General features: G+C 39.7%; 4 protein-coding genes and 1 long non-coding RNA gene across 8 annotated transcripts; 2 read left to right on the top strand and 3 right to left on the bottom strand.

Moving 5' to 3' along the window:
* Nucleotides 1-513: 513 nt before the first annotated feature.
* Nucleotides 514-6,768, top strand: LOC124191463 (low-density lipoprotein receptor-related protein 6-like). Its single transcript, XM_046584700.1, has 5 exons — nt 514-1,134; nt 1,192-2,099; nt 2,156-2,731; nt 2,793-4,079; nt 4,154-6,768. Exons 1-5 carry the CDS (start codon nt 837-839, stop codon nt 6,350-6,352), a joined length of 5,268 nt encoding a protein of 1,755 aa, XP_046440656.1. The 5' UTR covers nt 514-836; the 3' UTR covers nt 6,353-6,768.
* A 559-nt stretch (nt 6,769-7,327) lies between these two features.
* Nucleotides 7,328-8,317, top strand: LOC124189723. Its single transcript, XR_006872637.1, has 3 exons — nt 7,328-7,481; nt 7,541-7,664; nt 7,907-8,317. It is a non-coding gene; the product is annotated as an uncharacterized LOC124189723 (long non-coding RNA).
* A 343-nt stretch (nt 8,318-8,660) lies between these two features.
* LOC124191114 (pancreatic lipase-related protein 2-like) lies at nt 8,661-13,775 on the bottom strand. Of its 2 annotated transcripts, none has more exons than XM_046584121.1 (11): nt 13,667-13,775; nt 13,509-13,593; nt 13,279-13,421; nt 13,099-13,210; nt 12,903-13,036; nt 12,633-12,836; nt 12,400-12,556; nt 10,211-12,324; nt 9,616-9,742; nt 9,068-9,318; nt 8,661-9,000 (listed from the first exon to the last, which is right to left on the bottom strand). In XM_046584121.1, the coding sequence occupies exons 1-8, from the start codon at nt 13,737-13,739 to the stop codon at nt 12,267-12,269; spliced, it is 966 nt and encodes a 321-aa protein (XP_046440077.1). In that variant the 5' UTR covers nt 13,740-13,775; the 3' UTR covers nt 8,661-9,000; nt 9,068-9,318; nt 9,616-9,742; nt 10,211-12,266. The 2 variants fall into 2 exon arrangements, with proteins under 2 accessions (XP_046440077.1, XP_046440078.1); XM_046584122.1 differs by having other exon boundaries at nt 13,509-13,590.
* Nucleotides 13,776-13,943: 168 nt separating this feature from the next.
* On the bottom strand, nt 13,944-15,602 carry LOC124190320 (pancreatic triacylglycerol lipase-like). Its single transcript, XM_046582944.1, has 8 exons — nt 15,542-15,602; nt 15,398-15,479; nt 15,167-15,309; nt 14,973-15,084; nt 14,753-14,886; nt 14,470-14,673; nt 14,242-14,398; nt 13,944-14,173 (listed from the first exon to the last, which is right to left on the bottom strand). Exons 1-8 carry the CDS (start codon nt 15,600-15,602, stop codon nt 14,116-14,118), a joined length of 951 nt encoding a protein of 316 aa, XP_046438900.1. The 3' UTR covers nt 13,944-14,115.
* A 228-nt stretch (nt 15,603-15,830) lies between these two features.
* On the bottom strand, nt 15,831-17,565 carry LOC124191112 (inactive pancreatic lipase-related protein 1-like). Of its 3 annotated transcripts, none has more exons than XM_046584118.1 (8): nt 17,391-17,565; nt 17,196-17,268; nt 16,993-17,135; nt 16,700-16,887; nt 16,542-16,605; nt 16,289-16,477; nt 16,066-16,222; nt 15,831-15,987 (listed from the first exon to the last, which is right to left on the bottom strand). In XM_046584118.1, the coding sequence occupies exons 1-8, from the start codon at nt 17,563-17,565 to the stop codon at nt 15,909-15,911; spliced, it is 1,068 nt and encodes a 355-aa protein (XP_046440074.1). In that variant the 3' UTR covers nt 15,831-15,908. The 3 variants fall into 3 exon arrangements, with proteins under 3 accessions (XP_046440074.1, XP_046440075.1, XP_046440076.1); XM_046584119.1 differs by having other exon boundaries at nt 17,400-17,565; XM_046584120.1 differs by having other exon boundaries at nt 17,196-17,262; nt 17,400-17,565.
* Between the last annotated feature and the right edge of the window lie 164 nt (nt 17,566-17,729).

Genomic DNA, 17,729 nt, shown 5'->3' with positions numbered 1-17,729 from the left:
TTTCTAGATACAACGCCAAGCGTCGTCATTGGCGCAGGAAGAAGCTGAAGTTGTAAGGTGGATTGTCAGCAGAACCTTGAATTGCTCCTTGGTCAAAAGTGTGTTGAACCAACAAATTCTTCTTATTGTCGATGAGGATTTTGGAAGACGTATATGCTACTTGTCCAATGGAATCATACAAGGATCTATTCAAATGTATCTTGTTGTCTTAAATCATTTGCGAGTACTGTTCAGTTGGAACGATCTTAAGAACACCATCAATTAGCATTTATTTGTTGGTCCGTTTGATTAGATGCAAGTCGGTAAACATATCCATAATGTAGTAGTATTTCAACTTTTTATTAGGGGTTAGAGTAAGTTAACTCTTTGAATCGAGGTCCAAAATTCATAGTGGGTTAGGTTTGGAAAAGCGTTAGGGCAAAGTGGGAGTACGATATGAACGAGTTGGATTGATACCTTTTCATATTGAAAAACAATTCCCAAGGGGTTATGAAAGGGTCAAAACTCAACAGAAGAAGAAAAGGTAGAAGAGAAAGAGGCTGTATCTGGTGGATCTGGATGCCATAAACGGTAAATAGAAAAGGAAAAAAATGTACGGCAACGTTGACATACCATTATAGGGTAAAAAAAAATTAATCAAGATGGCGCCCAGTGGCTTGGTTTAGCCAGTGACAACTGTTTCGGAATTTAGTTGTTTTTGCGAATCATGAAGTTTTCATCAAACTGAACCTATAAGAAAACAACAGTTAATTGTTCGATTAGCGTTGTATAAACTTACCACAGTGTTTTACTTGCAATGTAGCTTGTATCATGTGCTTGGTGTTTAAATCGAAACGATGCGATTGTTGGTGCAGCTCTTGGCGGTTTTCCTTGTAACCGTCCAACAAGGTGCCTCTTCTCATCCTTGGCTTTTATTCGCCAATCGCAAAGATATTCGTTTGGTGGACGCCACTCAGCCAAGGAATCGAAACAACAATGTCACCATCATCATTAAGGATCTCGAGGATGCTGCTGCCCTTGATTATCATTATGAGAAGGGGATGGTCTGCTGGACAGACATTAGCCTTGAGATGATTCGATGTGCCTACCATCAGGGAGCCAATTTACTTAATAAAACAAATGTTATCACTACAGGTAAGATAATATTTTAGTGCAAGCTTTCGTAGTTGCTTAATTTTGTTTTTGTGAAAGGTTTGGTGTCCCCAGATGGGCTGGCGATAGATTGGTTGGGGAACAAGTTGTATTGGACAGATAGTGAAACCAATCGCCTTGAAGTTTCAACACTGAATGGAGAAAACAGAAAAGTTCTTTTTTGGGAGGACTTGGATCAGCCAAGAGCCATCTGCTTGTTTCCAAAGAAAGGCTTGCTGTTCTGGACCGATTGGGGAGAGAATCCCAAAATTGAATCTGCTGGCATGAATGGTGATCTTACAACAAGACATGTCATTATCAAGGATGAAATATTTTGGCCCAATGGACTGACTATTGATTATGAAGAAGAGGCCATATTTTGGGCCGACGCCAAGTTGAATATCATCTGTTCAGCCAGTCTAACTGGTGCAAATCGGAGAACAGTAAGTCAGGGAGATTTACAACATCCGTTTGCTTTGACCATGTACAAAAATGTGCTGTACTGGACCGATTGGCAGACCAAATCCATTCATTCATGCAATAAGAAAACGGGAGCTGGTAGGAAAGCTGTTCTTGGCTCTTCTCTTACTCCTATGGACATTCACGTGTACGACCAAGAGAGGCAACCCTATAGCGCCTTACCGTGTCAGAATCAGAATGCCAAGTGTTCTCATCTTTGTCTCTCAGCTCCTTATCCTCCATGGTTCACCTGTGCATGCCCCACAGGGTCAAAATTAGTCGACAATTTTACGTGCGCTGATGGTGCTCAACAGTTGTTGCTGTTGGCAAGGCGTACTGATCTGAGGCGCATCTCACTCGACACTCCTGACTACACAGACGTCGTTCTACCTTTGGATGGCGTCAAACACGCCATCGCAGTCGACTACGATCCCGTTGATGGATTTGTCTACTGGTCAGATGACGAAGTTCGAGGCATTCGTCGTGCAAAACTTGATGGCAGTCAACAGGTAATTCGTCATGAAATATGCTTTCGTTACTGTTGTTATTTCATTTCGTTTTCTAGGAGGATGTTGTTATGGCTGAAGTTGACCACCCGGACGGAATTGCTGTAGACTGGATCGGCCGTAACCTTTATTGGACAGATACTGGGACGGATAGAATTGAAGTTGCTCGACTCAATGGCACCTGGCGTAAGGTGCTCATATCAGAAAATTTGGATGAACCCCGTGCCCTGGCCTTAGATCCTGAAGTTGGCTGGATGTTTTGGACTGATTGGGGTAAAGAGCCGAAAATTGAACGAGCTTCCATGGATGGCTCGGATCGCGTAGTCCTTGTAAATACTTCCTTGGGCTGGCCCAACGGTATCGCTCTCGATTACGTTCAGCGTCGCCTCTACTGGTGTGATGCAAAAACGGACAAAATTGAAGTGGCTGACATGGACGGCTCCAAACGCAAAGAAATACTCAGCGAAAATGTGCCCCACATTTTCGGTTTCTCCTTGCTCGGCGATTTTCTCTACTGGACAGACTGGCAACATCGTAGTATTGAGAGAGTGCATAAGTGGACGGGCGAGGATCGCAAAATCATTGTAGATCAGCTCCCAGATCTTATGGGACTGAAAGCAATCAATATCACAGAGGTAGAACAATTCATTAAAAACATTTTGTTTTGTGCCAATTTTAAAGCTTATGAATTTGCAGGTTCGAGGGACAAATCCTTGTGCTGTTGGAAATGGTGGTTGTTCCCACTTGTGCCTGAACCGACCAGGCAAATATGTTTGTGCCTGTCCCATCGGTTACGAATTGACGGCTGATGAGATTAACTGTGTGATTCCGGAAGCTTTCTTGCTCTTCACTCGTAAAGAAGACATTCGCCGCATCAGTTTAGAAGCAAACCACAAAAACGTTATCATTCCGATTGCTGGTGTCAAAGAAGCTAGTGCCTTAGATTTCGACGTCAACGACAATCGCATTTACTGGACAGATATAGGAGTCAAGTCCATTTCGCGAGCCTTTATGAACGGATCAAATCTGGAAGTGGTGGTTGAATTTGGTTTGGAGTATCCAGAAGGCATGGCTGTCGACTGGGTGGCCCACAATATCTATTGGGCAGACATGGGAAGCCATCGTGTGGAAGTGGCCCGACTTGACGGATCTTCGCGGCGTGTTTTGATTTGGAAAGATTTGAAAAATCCACGCAGCATCGCCCTAGACCCAGGAGAAGGCTACATGTACCTCGGTGTCTGGGGTTCTGTCCCACACATTGAACGCGCTGGACTAGATGGGAGCCAACGCATCACTTTGGTCAATGGTGTAGGTCGCGTCAACGGGTTGGTGGTAGACTTTGCCGACAGACGCCTCTACTGGGCCGATGTTGACGGCAAGCACATTGAGAGCTGTGACCTAGACGGCAAACAACGACAAGTTGTGGTCTCGGGTAATATGCCTCAGCCGCACGGCCTGACGCAGTATGAGGAGTTTATTTACTGGGCTGACTGGACAACACGCTCGATCGAGAGAGCCCACAAGCAATCGGGTGAAAACAGAACACGTATCCAAACTCAGGTAGATTACGTTATGGATATTCTCGTCTTCCATTCGTCGCGACAGTCCGGCTGGAACCCCTGTGCTGTCAATAACGGAGGGTGTTCTCACCTGTGCCTTGCTCTACCAGCTGGATCTACTAGTAGTTCCTCACCTCGTACTCAGCCATCAGTTTCTTCTACAACGACCGCTGCATCTTCTTCATCAGCATCGACGTCGTCTGCTGCTGCAGCGACAAATCTACCAGCAACTACAGTAGTCGTCCGTCAATCGCATACTCATCGATGTACCTGTCCCACCCATTACGAGCTTGTGGCAGACAACAAAACATGTGTCGCCCCGAAATCATTTCTTCTCTTCAGCCAAAAGAATTACATCAACCGACTTCTTCCGAGTTCCCCTGATAGCCCGGATGTGATTCTGCCTATTCGAGGCTTGAAACAAGTATTATATCCTTTTTATTTTTGTATTGGTTATAGAAATTTTGCTTCTAACGCTTATCTGTGTATTGTTTCAAGGTTCGTGGTATTGAGTTTGACCCAGTGGGACAGCACTTGTACTGGATAGACGGACGATCACAAACCATTCGTCGCGCCCTAGATAATGGGACACAAGCTTCAGTTGTTGTGGCCAATCCAACACAGTCACTACATCCATACGATTTGGCAGTGGAACCTTATTCACGAGTTCTCTTTTGGAGTTGCTCAAGGTTCAATGCCATCAACGCTACCAGAATCGACAATCACCTTTCTGTTGGTATCCTGGTTGGAGGTCCGTCCACCAGCGACAAACCAAGGAACTTGGCCGTTCACCCTGTCAAAGGATGGCTGTTCTTCACCAACTTAGTCTCGCCGGCCCGAATCGAACGGTGCCGTTTAGACGGTAGTGACCGCGTCAAGATAATAGAAACAGATATTGACCAACCTTCAGCGCTGACTATCGACACAGAAGAGGAGATGATCTTTTGGGCTGACACCAGTTTGAAGGTCATCGAAGTTGCAGCTCTAGACGGAACCAACCGCAGGAAGTTGATCTCTTCTCAATTAGTTCAGCCTATTGCATTAACTGTTCACGGACGGCACCTTTATTGGTTAGAAAAGGATTCACAACTCATCGAACGAGCACTCAAGATTAACGGTGAAGACAGACAAAGAGTCCAGGGTCGGATTCCATATTTGTCGGATTTACTTTCAACGTCTACACTGGATCCAAATACTCTAGCATCCAATCCGTGTTATCCACCCAACTCAGGCTGTGGTCATCTTTGCGTATTGATGGATTCCGGCGAACGTGGCAGATGTGCTTGTCCATTAAACATGATACTCGAGGATGGCAAAACGTGTGTTGAACCACCTGCTTGTTCTCCAGAACATTTTACCTGTCGTTCCGGAATTTACGAAACGGGACCGTCTGGAAGCGGGGCCACTCGCTGCATTCCCCTGTCGTGGCGTTGTGATGGTCAGACGGAATGTTCAGATGCTTCGGATGAAGAAGATTGCCCAGAATGTCGGCCAGATCAGTTCCGGTGCCAGACCGGCCAGTGCATCGCTAAGAAACATGAATGTGATGGCGTCCCTCAATGTATGGATCGATCAGATGAACAAAGGTGTTGTCCCCTTGGACAATTTTACTGTTCAGAACTTTGTCTTCCCGATATTCTTCTTTGCGATGGTGTGCCTCATTGCCCGGATGAATCCGACGAATCAGTTACTTCCTGCGCAAACCGTGTGGCTAATCCGTTAGCCGGTGATTCGTCCATCAGGACTACTTACATCATCGGCATTGTGGTTGGATTGGGATCGGTTGCACTCCTTTGTGTTCTCTTTTTCTGTTGGCATAGACGACATCACAGCCACGCTGACCCTGACGAAGGAGCCCACGATCCTCTCAATCCAGTTGCGCCCCGGCACACTATTGTACCCGGCCACACTCAACTGCAAACAGACTATCAACTTCAATATGTCAGTAATATTGTTGGTGAAAGGACGGCAGGTGTAGGAGCATCCTCTCACCTCGGCAGCAGCGCGGTGGACCTCTTGAGCGGCCGTGGAGTGAAAAATGGGGGAGCCATTATTGTGGATGGAGGTGGCGTCGTGGTTGGTTCAAGTTCCAGCTGCCAATTGTACGACCGCAGTCATGTTACTGGTGCATCGAGTTCGAGTTCGAGCGGTCCTGGATATCCTCAGGAGACTCTAAATCCACCGCCCAGCCCGGCAACAGATACACGATCTCACTGCACGGAACCATACTGCTGTACAGCTGTGAGTGGTCAATCTCACAAGTCGCACACATTGAGCCGTCAGACTGCTCGTGGGCACCATCTGGGACATCAACCCAGGCTAAGTGGTACTTCGAGCCAAGTTTATTCTACTTTACGATCTTATAAGCATTACAAAGTCCGCAACCAGCCTCCACCACCCACACCCTGCAGTACCGACAACTTCGAAGAATCGGATTCGCAAGTGGCTTATCACAGTTCACCTTCGCCTTCGTCTATACCCAAGATGGGCCCAGGATTTAAAAATGCTGGTAGAAGGCAACAGTCTTCACATCGACACCAACGATTGGGAGCGGACTACGATAGTGATCCTTACCCTCCACCACCTACTCCAGCAAGATCACATTACGTGTCAGATGCATCATGTCCGCCATCACCTTCGACAGAACGATCATATTTTAATCCTTTACCCCCTCCACCTTCTCCATCACCTCAGTAGATTTAGATGTTCTACAATTTTTTATTAGATTTTTTTCCCCATAAATGAACGCGGAATCGGAATTATTTGAACGAAACTGTACAGCTATTTTAATCATGTAAATAATTTCTAACAAGAAGACAATCATGTGCTCCTTGACTTTCTTTTTCTCGATCCTCTCCTTCCACCTGGGTAGCCGCGTAACCCATCGTGTTATCTATGAATATATCTATTACTACTATGCTCCCTTTTGATTGAGTGCAAAATTATGAGAAAAATTTGGTACGGTTGACATCTCATTTCGTTACTTCGTTTTTTTTTCTCCCGGCAACTAATTTCTTTCCCAAGTTTCGTGAAAATACGGGCAGGAGACTGCCTCATTGTGCCAACCACTCCGTTGTATTGCCTTAAATAATACACTGTGGTATCTCTTCTTATGGAGTCTTCAGCGTCCGATTGATGTTCAACATCACAAGTCAAGTCTTTAAAAAAAGTTAAGACCGCAACTTGGTGGACACTGGGCACTTAGTCAAAGTGTTCTCTATTACGGCCATTGGCGGGTTATTATTACGGAATGTCATACTCATCTTGTTTTAAAGTAAGCTATTGCTATTTACATACAATTATTTTAGTTTCTGGGGGGGGGGGGGAATGGAAATTGAATATTTCTATCGTGGGGTTTGTTTTTCATATCGCACCACTTGTTAGATTCTTTTTCAGGTTCTTACGCTTCTAATTTGTAGATATCCCCGTATCTCTGATCAGATGTCTCATCGCATCTGATTTGTCATCGAGAGGCTGTAAGCAAATGGGGCATCTCTTTTTTTTACATTAAAAACAGAAAATATTTCGTGTTGATTAATTTTGTGTGTTTGTTGACAATTCACTTATTTTCGTAGATTATTTACTAATAATCTACTAGCTTTAAACTCGGTCTGTGTAATAATTTCTAAATCAGGCCTTGAAGGGCGTGACGAATTCAAATTTGGCTGCTGCGTGCAAGCAATCCAATTGGCTGTCGCTAGGTGGCGCGAATGTTTTCAGGGGACTAAATTCGGCCATTTTGTTCCTTGACGCAGCAGAAGTGGGATGCCGGTCGTGACGTTTCCCATGATGAAAATGTTAAGGTATATGGCAATCCGTCATAAAGGTATTTTTGTTAATTTCTTAGTGTTACTTAATGTTAAATTTCGTTGTGTTAATTGACAGGTGATTTCAATACCACTTTGTCAAAACATGTAACTCGGACTTTCGAGAGCCTGTCCATTTTGCCGAAATGTCGTGCCTCGTGTCTTGCTGCCAGTCGTACGTCTCGTCCCTAGCAAAAGCAAAAGTAATTATGTTTATCTAATTTTCTACTAAAGTACTTGGTTAATATGACTAGAGATCAATTTGCATTTGAATACCTTGCCAATTCTAACTTCCTATGTAAAATTTGAGATATCGGAAAGATCTGTTGGACTGCGTAGCTTGTGTGTGAGCAGTACTCCTGGTATTCCTTTGTCCTAAAGAGTCCTGTGTAATTGTGCACACACTGTCTTTCCCCGATGGTAATTATTTTGTTTTCTTAAATAGGTCTGCTGTTGGTTATCTTGTTGCAGCCAGGTGGAGAAAGATGTGATGGGGACTAATTGAACTGTTGTATGCAGCGTGTGGTTCCAGTGTTATCCAGAAGTAGCTGTGCTGGCGGTATCCTGAACTAGCATGAAGCAGCCTGAAGTTGCCAGTGATATCCGGGTCGCTGACTTTAAATATTTTTCTGTTTGTATTTGTGTATTTTGCCCTGCCAATGTTATCCTGTGTGTGAAATAATCTGTTCTCTTTTGTGTGTTTTTTTTGCTCTACCAGTGATTTCCTGTGTTGCAGTCTTGAAATGGTTTCACTGTCGTCTTTGGCGTTTTTATTGTGCAGTATACGATTGAGGCAACCTGATCTATGTCAGGTTTGACACAGTCGACAACTGCTAGATTAAATTCCGGCTTTCTGCACCAACAAAATAATAACGGCACATGTTATTATCGCGGTTGGGAAAGTCACAGGCCCCCCCCTCCCTGGGGGCCATAAATATATATCTATAATATTGTGTTTGAATAAATAAAATAAACATTTTGCATAGCAAAATATTTTGTTAATTTTTTTAATAAAAAAAAAAGAATGAAAGGACATCGCCAATTTTTGTCGAAAAAGACTTAGTAAATAAATAATATGGTGGTTGTTTTATGAAGCGGAAAAAAATGATAAAAATTTGGACAGGAAATTATTTATTTTGGTTATAAATTAAATATAGGTTGTAATAATCGTTGTATGCATAGGGAAAAAAGAACAAAATAGGTTTGTTTCATATTTTATTGTTAGCGAAGTAATAATATTGATATTGGTCATAAATGTGAAGAGCGAACAAGTTGAAACGTTATATGAGGAGATACAGTTGATTGCGAATCATAAGGGAGAATTACTTCGTGGTCAAACTAATATTTCTCCAAAAATACATCAGAACTTCTCATTGCTATTTCCCTTTCGACCAGACGAATAACCAACGGCGGACATGCAGTTTACTCAGGGAAAAGGGACAACAGATATGCATTTGTAAATTGTGCAGTCTTGAATTTCAGCAACCTCTTTTCGGCTTCACCAATGGATCAAGTCTGGAACGGCGGCGTACGATTGAACTGAAAACGACAACGGAGATTTAGTTGCAAGTCAATAATTTAAAAAAAAAAACTCATCCAGCATTACCTCAATGTGGGTACAGGTAGCAAGAGAATACACCAACAAAATGCCAGACAACTTTCAGGAGACACCAACTTTTGCACAACAGCTCAACACTGCATGGACACCAACAATGTTAGTCGAAGTCTGAAGTAGAACTTCCAAGTCTGCAGAAGATCCATTTCAGCACATCTCCAAATTGGAACATGACTGCCGCACCACTGCACACCAGACATCACCACCATTAACAGCTCCAACACCAAACTCGCAAAGAATTCCTACAAAACAAAAGAATGTTAAAAAACCAAGATTATTTTCAAACAAATACAAAAAAATTCAGTTGTGTATGAAAAAATATTGTTAAAAAACTACAACTTTTTACAAGCTGATGAAAATAGTTTCTAAAGGATCTTATTCTAAGCAGTTGGTAGTTTTTCAAATGTCTCCATATATTTCTAAATCAAGAATTCTACTCCCAACTTGAGTAACTTCTAAGCAAAGAACAGCACATGCATGGACTAAAATTTAAGCTAAATGCTAACATACTCAAGTTGTTTTACACAAGTAGATGTTACCATTTCAGATTTCCTTCCGTTTTCTTCACATTTTCATCTCGCAACATGATAAAGACCTCATCAAGGGCATGATCACAGAGGCATCTTGTTGACTTGGCACTGCACGTTGAGAATAATTTCCACCAACCTGTCACAAATTAAATTAGTAAAATCAGAGAGTAAAATATACTTTTAAAATTGTGATTAACTGAAGTGCATGTCTTCACAAGCTCAATTCAAGTTCAGCTCTCAATTGAAAAAATTCACAAAACTATCAAAGAAAAATATTGGCAAATGATGGGTTACTTAGGATTACTTATGTATGATAATTCATAATAAAACTTTCTATCAGAAATTAGATTACAGAATTTTAATGTGGAAAAACAAACTCTTATAATTATTAAGTTACTCAATATTATTACTTGTACTGTTCTATAGTACTTCAACATGCAACGAAACGTGCAACATGGCGCAAGAGACGACATTTTGGACAAGTGTACTTCAGGCATGGCCACATGGAATTGGCTAGCATAAATTTAAGGCCATGTAACCCGTAAATTAACCCGTAAATTAACCATAAAAAAACATTAACATTAAGAATGAAATCAGGAATTACCTTTTTTATGGAGAACATGTCAGGAAAGAAATTACCTCGCAATGACTAACGTAACCATCCTCGACGGCGTCTCGATAGAAAAGAAATAAATGGACGTCATTCGTCTCAGAACTTTGGTTTGATGCCCCCTCCCCTCCCCTAATACCAATACACTAGGGCTGAATAGTTCAATCCCTAAACACACTGAAATATTTAGCCACCTAGTGACAGCACTTGGCATCCACGGACGAAAAATAAACAAATATTTGTCTCCGTGGAATACATTTAGTAGATAAAAAAAAGCAATTATCGAAAAATAAAAATTAACAAGTGTTAATTTTTTGTTGGTGGAATAGTTATCGTCAGTCATCACCAGAAGGTTACCACACAGCAACTGCGAATACATTTTTACAGGGATGTGCAAAGTAACTAAAACTGACTAATTTGACAACTGAAAATGATTAATAAAGGCTATATATAAAGCCACTTGAAAAAAAAGGGGTCAGTGATGGTAAGGAGGCTTGGAAGTTTTCACACATGAAGGAAAATGATGATTATCGAACTTGTTAAGCAGTAAGATACCCATAATCAGGAATTTCGAGTAGAAACAAAATATGAGTACAAAAATAAACTGTGCAAGCACTAGAATCAGTAAAGTAACTTACACTTAAAATGGCGTTGGATTAATCACTAATAAATGACGAAGAACAAAGCGATGAGGCTAACAGTCCTAACACAATCTAACTACAGCGAAGGGACCGATTAATGCTGCTCACTTAGGACAGCTTGACAGATTTCAGAAGTATAATAAATTTTATGATGAGATTGTATTCTTCATTATATTGTGGTAGGGTTTTATATTTTATTTATCAGGAAGTGTTTTCATTGAAAACACTCGTCCAAAAATTTTATCAAGCATCCTTTAAGACGTTTGACTATCCGACATTTGGAGAACGACATCCTTAATAATCGTAATTCATAATTGCAATTATTATTTTAATTGTAATTATATAACTCGCATCGCTCAAAGTTGTCTTCAAGGATACAAGATCGGATATGTCTAAATTAATGGTTGTAAAACGGCTCTTTAAGTACGGATTTCTTTATCAATTTAGCTAACAGCTGAAGCGTCACAAGAATGCGATTTACATCAAAACCACTTCATTTTTAAAATATTAAGAAATAGTTTATAAAGCGCAATTTTTTCTTATCTAAAGTTCATTTTTTCCTTTTATGAGCATGTGCTTAGTTTACTTGTGTTGTAGTTGTAATAGGACGAAAAGGCTATATTGCGTAGGTTTCTTTGATTACGAGTCAAACCCCTTGCGGATATAGTCTTCCGAGACACAAATGGCGGAACATTTGTGGGAGGGGGGGGGGGGTGATTCTTTCTTTTGTCTGTAATCTTTAAGCCTTGGCCCTTGGGGTAGGTAGGTAGATATGATAGGTGCGCGCAGTCCCTTTAAGCCAGAAATATGTTTGAAAAATACCCGTATTCGGCAAATTTGAGGACTTGTGTTCTACCATCTGTCAAAACAAATGGCTAGTAAAAATCTTAGCATAACAAACACACAATTCTTCTTTTTTGTCCGATATACACACTGGTACCGAGGAAATTTAATAGCCCCTCATACTGTGTGTTAAGAATAGCTGAGTGATCACGTAACAAAGAGGTGTGTAGAAATTTTGGGTTCTTGAAAGGATTGACTTATTCTTATGTAACTTTTTATTATTTTAATTCTTCTCGCATTTTTATCATAAGTTTCGTCTCTGTTTGATTGGTAGGCTAGTCTAGCTTTTGATTGGTAATGATCTCATTTAAGTAAAATTTTAACCTTTTCCATCGAATCAGCTTCGTATTCAGCAGTGGCTATTCAGCGGTTCAGTCGCAATACGTAATCGCTGCAAAAAATCGATAAAACATTACAAACAATTGATAAATCAAGGGTTCGTACAATTATTCTAATTTAATAAAAACTACTTAATTTAAAAAAAAATGCAACGATCTTGACACAGTAGTGACAAATACCGTCAATAAAATAAATAGATAAATGGACAATTAAGTTGTTTTGTCTTTTCATCCCATAGCCCACGGTTCTTGTTCGTTTGTGTCCAAATAGAAAATACCTCGAGCACTTATTGACAGAAAAAAAAATAGTGAAATCAGTGCAAATGTTAAAAATGAGTGGAAAGTCGATGAAATCACTTACTTTAAAGAAACTGTGTCTCCCATAAGCTCTTTGTCGTTTCCATCACAGGAGCCGTTCTGGAATGACTCGTACGAGTCACAGCGCAGTGATACAAAACCAACTTCCGTGTTGATAGATTCCGCAAATAAATCAACAGCACGGCAGTGATGGCAGCATGCTACAGAATAAAAATGTACCAATTTTAATTATGTAACTCATTTCTTTTACACGATTGATAACTTTAAAAATCTTACTGTAATCCGGATCCTGACAACCGGGCTGCTTGTGGCCTCCATTAACATAAAAATCAACATGGCCAACTGGTTCAATGAAAGCAATTTCTCCATTAGAAATATCTCCTCCGTTTGTATGAACAATGTCGACAAATTCTGCATCACTGACGTCCAATCGGGTATCTGTTTCATTCAATGTCCATCTACCTTCCGCTGGATCCAAACCTGACATTAAATTTACAAAACACGTATTTTTTCTGCACAACGGGTTATTCATCCTTTACCCTTCACCTGTAATTCGAGGTACTCTCCCTGTAGTAACTGTAGCTCCAGCTCCTCCAGCAAGATGAGTCCCTGCACTATGACCCATCAAATGAAAGTTGCGTAATGGCGTCCCGTTTTCAACCAAAAAATCTATAAAAGCCCTGTACAACAAGATGTAAGGCTCTTTAAACAACAAGATTTTCGAGGGTGTTGTAAAATATACCCTGTATGATTTGCTGCTATCTGGGTGGTGCGGACTATAAACAAAGTATTTCCTGCCTGAAGATCAGACCAGTAGACGATTATAAAATTACAGTCGTCTCGTAGTAGATACTCTATAAAAAATAGCGGAAATTTTAATTTGATATTAAAGCCCTTTTATGTTAGGGAAATTCAGTTATACCATCTCTTGTCGGATACGCAATGGAACCGTTGTTATCCCAACCTGGAGCATAAATTTTGGTCGGGAGATTCGGGTTGTAATTTGATGCCATCAGTGAATCTACATCATTTAGCCTCAACACTTGAAAATCTATGGGATTTTTTCTGTAAAAAAAATAAATTCATTTATTTAGTGAATCATATACACTATGCAGTTTGTACACAAAATTATAAAAAGCAAATTTTACTGACCTAGTAAAGAGCCGGTAAACAACAAGATCAGTTTCGTTGCCAACTTCTCTTTGGTAATCATCAAGAAATGGTTCAGATTCATCTGCTTTCATGAGGATAAAAACATATATAGTAATGATTATGCTGAAATATAGAGTTAAACTAGATTTAGATTTTACCGATTCCAAGTCCGGAGGAACCGTCTATTATCAGGACCAATGTCAAGCAAATCAACGAGTAGAGCTTAATCATTTTCCTTTGAAATGTGTCCTTGAACTAAACGTAGCACTGCGGGGTTTCAATTCTATTATATGTAGGCTACAACGACGTAATAAATACAAGACTGCAAGATAACTAGTGATATGCGATACGGTTGATCTCATTATTACTGTAAGAATATAGAGATATAGAAGCGGAGGCCATTTCAAACATCAATAAAGTGTTTAAATAACAATAAAACGCTTTATTATTTTATTAATATGTCTATATGCTAATGGCTACACCACTTTGTCACGCAGCAATAATTTTTTTTATAGCGTCTCAAGTCATATTCACTAAGCGTGTGTAAAGAAGAATAGCTGAAACCGATAAACAGGCTTTACATTTTTTGTTTTTATGCTTGCAGATTTCATCCCATAGCCCAAGGTGCTTGATCGTTGGTATTCAAATAGTAAATCCCAAGGGCACTTATTGATACAAAGGGTTCATTCAGTGCATGCTATTAATCGTCGAATAATTAGTTTATAGCACTTACTTTAACGAAACTGTGTCCCCCATAAGTTCTCTGTCGTTTCCATGGCACGATCCGTTTAGAAATGTTTCGTACGAGTCGCAGCGCAGCGATACAAAACCAACTTCCGTGTTGATGGATTCAGCAAACAAATCCACAGCGCGGCAATGGTGGCAGCAAGCTACAAATATTTTTACACGTTATGTTTAATGAGATGCATATTTACGGAACTGGTAATAAAAGAAAATTTACTAAAATCCGGATCCTGACAACCAGGTTGCTTGTGACCTCCATTAACATAAAAATCCACATGACCAATGGGTTCAATAAAGGCAATTTCTCCATTCATAAAATCTCCCCCATTTGTATGAATAATGTCTACAAAGTCTGCATCACTAATGTCCAATCGGGTGTCAGTTTCATTTAAATTAAACGGACCGTCTCCTGGATCCAAACCTAATAAACAAAACAAAAAGAATTTTTGATTGATTTTTAATAAACAGAGCTTGGAACCCAGCTCCTACAAATTGATTACCAGTAATTCGAGGAATTTTCCCAGAAGTAACTGCAGCCCCAGCTCCTCCAGCAAGATGAGTACCGGCACTGTGGCCAATTAAATGGAAATTGCTTAGCGGCGTTCCATTCCCAACCAAGAAATCTATAAAAGCCCTTGTCATCAAATTTAAAGCTTTTTAATTATTTCCAGTGTGTGTTTGCGACAGTGGCTTAACGATAGAACGACTAGAGATACATACCCCGTATGGTTTGCTGCTTTCATGGTGGTTTGAATTACAAAAACACCGCCTTCTGATTGAAGATCAGACCAATAGACGATTAAAAAATTGCAGTCATCTCGTAGTAAGTATTCTAATTTTTAAAGAAACGTTCGAATAACGTTAAGAAATAGAATAGAGCTCTCTCAAATGCATCATTATTTATATCAACTTACCATCTCTCGTTGGATAGGCAATAGATCCGTTGTTATTCCAACCAGGTGCGTAAATTTTAGTAGGGAGATTAGGATTGTAATTTGATGACATGAGCGAATCCAAATCGTCTAGTTTTAACAATTGAAATTCTTCAGGATTTTTCCTATATCAGAGAAAGTTTAACTAATATTCTTTACTGAAAAAGACGGAAAAACATTACACAACTGAATAAAATAGTGTAGTGTACTGACCGAGTGAAAAGTCTGTAAACCACCAGATCAGCTTGATTGCAAACTTCACGCTGGTAGTCATAAGGAAAGGATTCAGATTCACCTGATCCAAAAAATTTAAAATGTAGTGCGCATGTAAAATTATTATTAACCAATTTTGTTTACCGATTTCAGATCCTGTGGAAAAATATGTAGTCGAGATTAAAGTAAAGAAATGCAATAACATTGTAAACTTAATCATTTTGCATTAAATGATGTCCTTTTACTAATAAATAGTGCTGAGCCTGATTTCAGTTTTTATAGGCTGCACCAAAGAATGACAATGCAATATTCAACGTCAGTGCAATGACAGCAAAACGGTTTGAGCTGCTGATATCGCTTACTAAAAGAAAGAAAATAGATATGGAACTATGGAAGCCACCGCCGCCCACACGTAAACATCGTATCGGTCAACTCAAGCTTTAGCGTGATTTATTGGTTGTTAGTAACGGTTAAGCTACAGCACTTTGCCATGCAGAACTCATAAAAATCTTTACAACTTATCAAGTGTAAGTAATTCTTGTGCATATGGCGGTTGACCGTTTGTTGCTAAGTAAAATAGGCCTCGTACACTAAACATAAACAAATTGTGCGATACAAATTAACTTAAAATAATTGATAGAAAAGCGTTAAAAAATCACAGGACTTACTTGGTTGAAACAGGTTCCCCCATTAATGCTTGGGTGTTGGAGTTACAGAAACCATTCTGGAAGTTATCCGAGGAGTTGCAGAGAACTGCCTTAAAACCTAATGGGCTGTTGATGGATTCTGCAAACAGGTCGACAGCACGACAATGGTTGCAACATTCTATGAGATTAAAAGGGTCAATTTACCACTTTACAAATAGAAAAAGGAAACGAAAATAAAAATTACCGGTATCAGGAATGCGAGGTGGGCAACCAGATTGAAGGAAACCCCCGTTAGGATAAAAATCGACATGTCCTACGGCATTCTTATAAGAAATTTCACTTGTATGAATTACATCCACGAAGGATGCGTCCGTTATGTCCAGACAATTGTCGATTAATTCTAAGGGAAAAGCATATTCTGACGGATCCAAACCTAAATAGAAGAAGCTCAGAGTAAAATGAATGAAATGGTGTGAATAAATATTTAAATTAATTACCAGTGATTCTTGGTAAAAGTCCAATTGACGCAATAAAGGCCCCAGCATTTCCTACAATGTGAGCCTACAAATAAAAAAAAATTTTTTTCGAAAATATGGCGTGATTAAGGAAAATTTGTCTTTATGATTTCATTTCTTAAATTTAAGGCAACACTGACCCCCATGCTGAATCCAATGAGATGAAAGGCGCTCAGCGGTGTTCCTTGACGAAAGAGAAATTCTACAAAGGCTCCGGTTGTATTTCCAACTATAGGAACATTGTTAAGTGCGACAAGCACGTAATTGCTTGAACCAAGCGTGGTCCAGTCCACAGAAATAAAATTGCAGTCTTCCCGCAACAAGTATTCTGGAAATTATCAAATTATTAATCTTGTGCAGAAAGGATAAAACAAACTGTAGTTACTCCTTATTGTATAGATTTATTGTGGTTTATTTTTATTTTTAGGCTCACCATCTTTAGAAGAATAGCCTTGGCTTGGATTAGCCCCATAGCCATGAACAAAAATTTTTGTTGGAAGGCTGCTGTTGTAATTTGACTGTTCTAGTAAGGTAATATCTTCCAGTTGAAGAATTTGTGGTTTACCAGGGTTTTTCCTATTTTAAAGTTCTTGATTATCACATATGGAAAAGTTTCGATACTGCAATATTTTTTACCGAGTAAAAAGTTGAAACAAGACAGAATCAGGACCTGGATCACTGTTGAAATGTTGTTGTATCTGTGCTGCTCCTTAAATAAAAGCAAACAACTGTATTTTTATGTCATCAGTAAATAAATAATGGTAATTCTTTATTATAACTTTATATGGTAGATTTAAACTAATCGCATTTATCATTAAAATATATTTATACCGTTCATACCTTTCGTTGTTCCAAAGTTTAGAGCTGCAATGCATAAGAACACAATGATCATCGAGAACATTATTTTGAGTGGGAGCAAGTTCATAATCTCCAGTATTATACAGTTATGAAACTTAAGGTTTTCCGAAACAATTTCCGAAAGCTTTCGGCTGAATTTTACCACCATTACAAACAGTGTCGTGGCAAATATCTCCCGGGCATATTTTTGAAAAATTAAAAACAATTAAAGTCATCTAGCGACCATTAATTCAACGAAAATTTAGCTCTACTGTCGTCTGCAGCGTAAAAAATAGGAAAACACATTTACCGACTTTAGTTGAGTGGCAAGAA

Source organism: Daphnia pulex, chromosome 3 (assembly GCF_021134715.1).
Source record: "Daphnia pulex isolate KAP4 chromosome 3, ASM2113471v1".
Classification (NCBI taxonomy): domain Eukaryota; kingdom Metazoa; phylum Arthropoda; class Branchiopoda; order Diplostraca; family Daphniidae; genus Daphnia; species Daphnia pulex.
Note: the sequence above shows the minus strand (reverse complement) of the source record. Positions and strands in the feature narration are given on the sequence as shown.

What these genes read in the sequence shown, in the direction of transcription:
- LOC124190320 (XM_046582944.1), bottom strand. Translation starts at nt 15,602, where the DNA reads ATGTTATTGCATTTCTTTACTTTAATCTCGACTACATATTTTTCCACA. An exon ending in AAAGCAGCAAACCATACGGG is followed by an intron (nt 14,887 to 14,972) that starts GTATGTATCTCT and finishes TTTGATGACAAG; the next exon opens with GGCTTTTATAGATTTCTTGG. An exon ending in GGGGACACAGTTTCGTTAAA is followed by an intron (nt 14,174 to 14,241) that starts GTAAGTGCTATA and finishes TGTATCAATAAG; the next exon opens with TGCCCTTGGGATTTACTATT.
- LOC124191463 (XM_046584700.1), top strand. Translation starts at nt 837, where the DNA reads ATGCGATTGTTGGTGCAGCTCTTGGCGGTTTTCCTTGTAACCGTCCAA. An exon ending in AACTTGATGGCAGTCAACAG is followed by an intron (nt 2,100 to 2,155) that starts GTAATTCGTCAT and finishes TTCGTTTTCTAG; the next exon opens with GAGGATGTTGTTATGGCTGA. An exon ending in AAGCAATCAATATCACAGAG is followed by an intron (nt 2,732 to 2,792) that starts GTAGAACAATTC and finishes ATGAATTTGCAG; the next exon opens with GTTCGAGGGACAAATCCTTG.
- LOC124191114 (XM_046584121.1), bottom strand. Translation starts at nt 13,739, where the DNA reads ATGATTAAGCTCTACTCGTTGATTTGCTTGACATTGGTCCTGATAATA. An exon ending in TGCGTATCCGACAAGAGATG is followed by an intron (nt 13,211 to 13,278) that starts GTATAACTGAAT and finishes TATTTTTTATAG; the next exon opens with AGTATCTACTACGAGACGAC. An exon ending in GAGAGTACCTCGAATTACAG is followed by an intron (nt 12,837 to 12,902) that starts GTGAAGGGTAAA and finishes ATTTAATGTCAG; the next exon opens with GTTTGGATCCAGCGGAAGGT.
- LOC124191112 (XM_046584118.1), bottom strand. Translation starts at nt 17,565, where the DNA reads ATGGTGGTAAAATTCAGCCGAAAGCTTTCGGAAATTGTTTCGGAAAAC. An exon ending in AACAACGAAAGGTATGAACG is followed by an intron (nt 17,269 to 17,390) that starts GTATAAATATAT and finishes CTTTTATTTAAG; the next exon opens with GAGCAGCACAGATACAACAA. An exon ending in ACCTCGCATTCCTGATACCG is followed by an intron (nt 16,223 to 16,288) that starts GTAATTTTTATT and finishes TTAATCTCATAG; the next exon opens with AATGTTGCAACCATTGTCGT.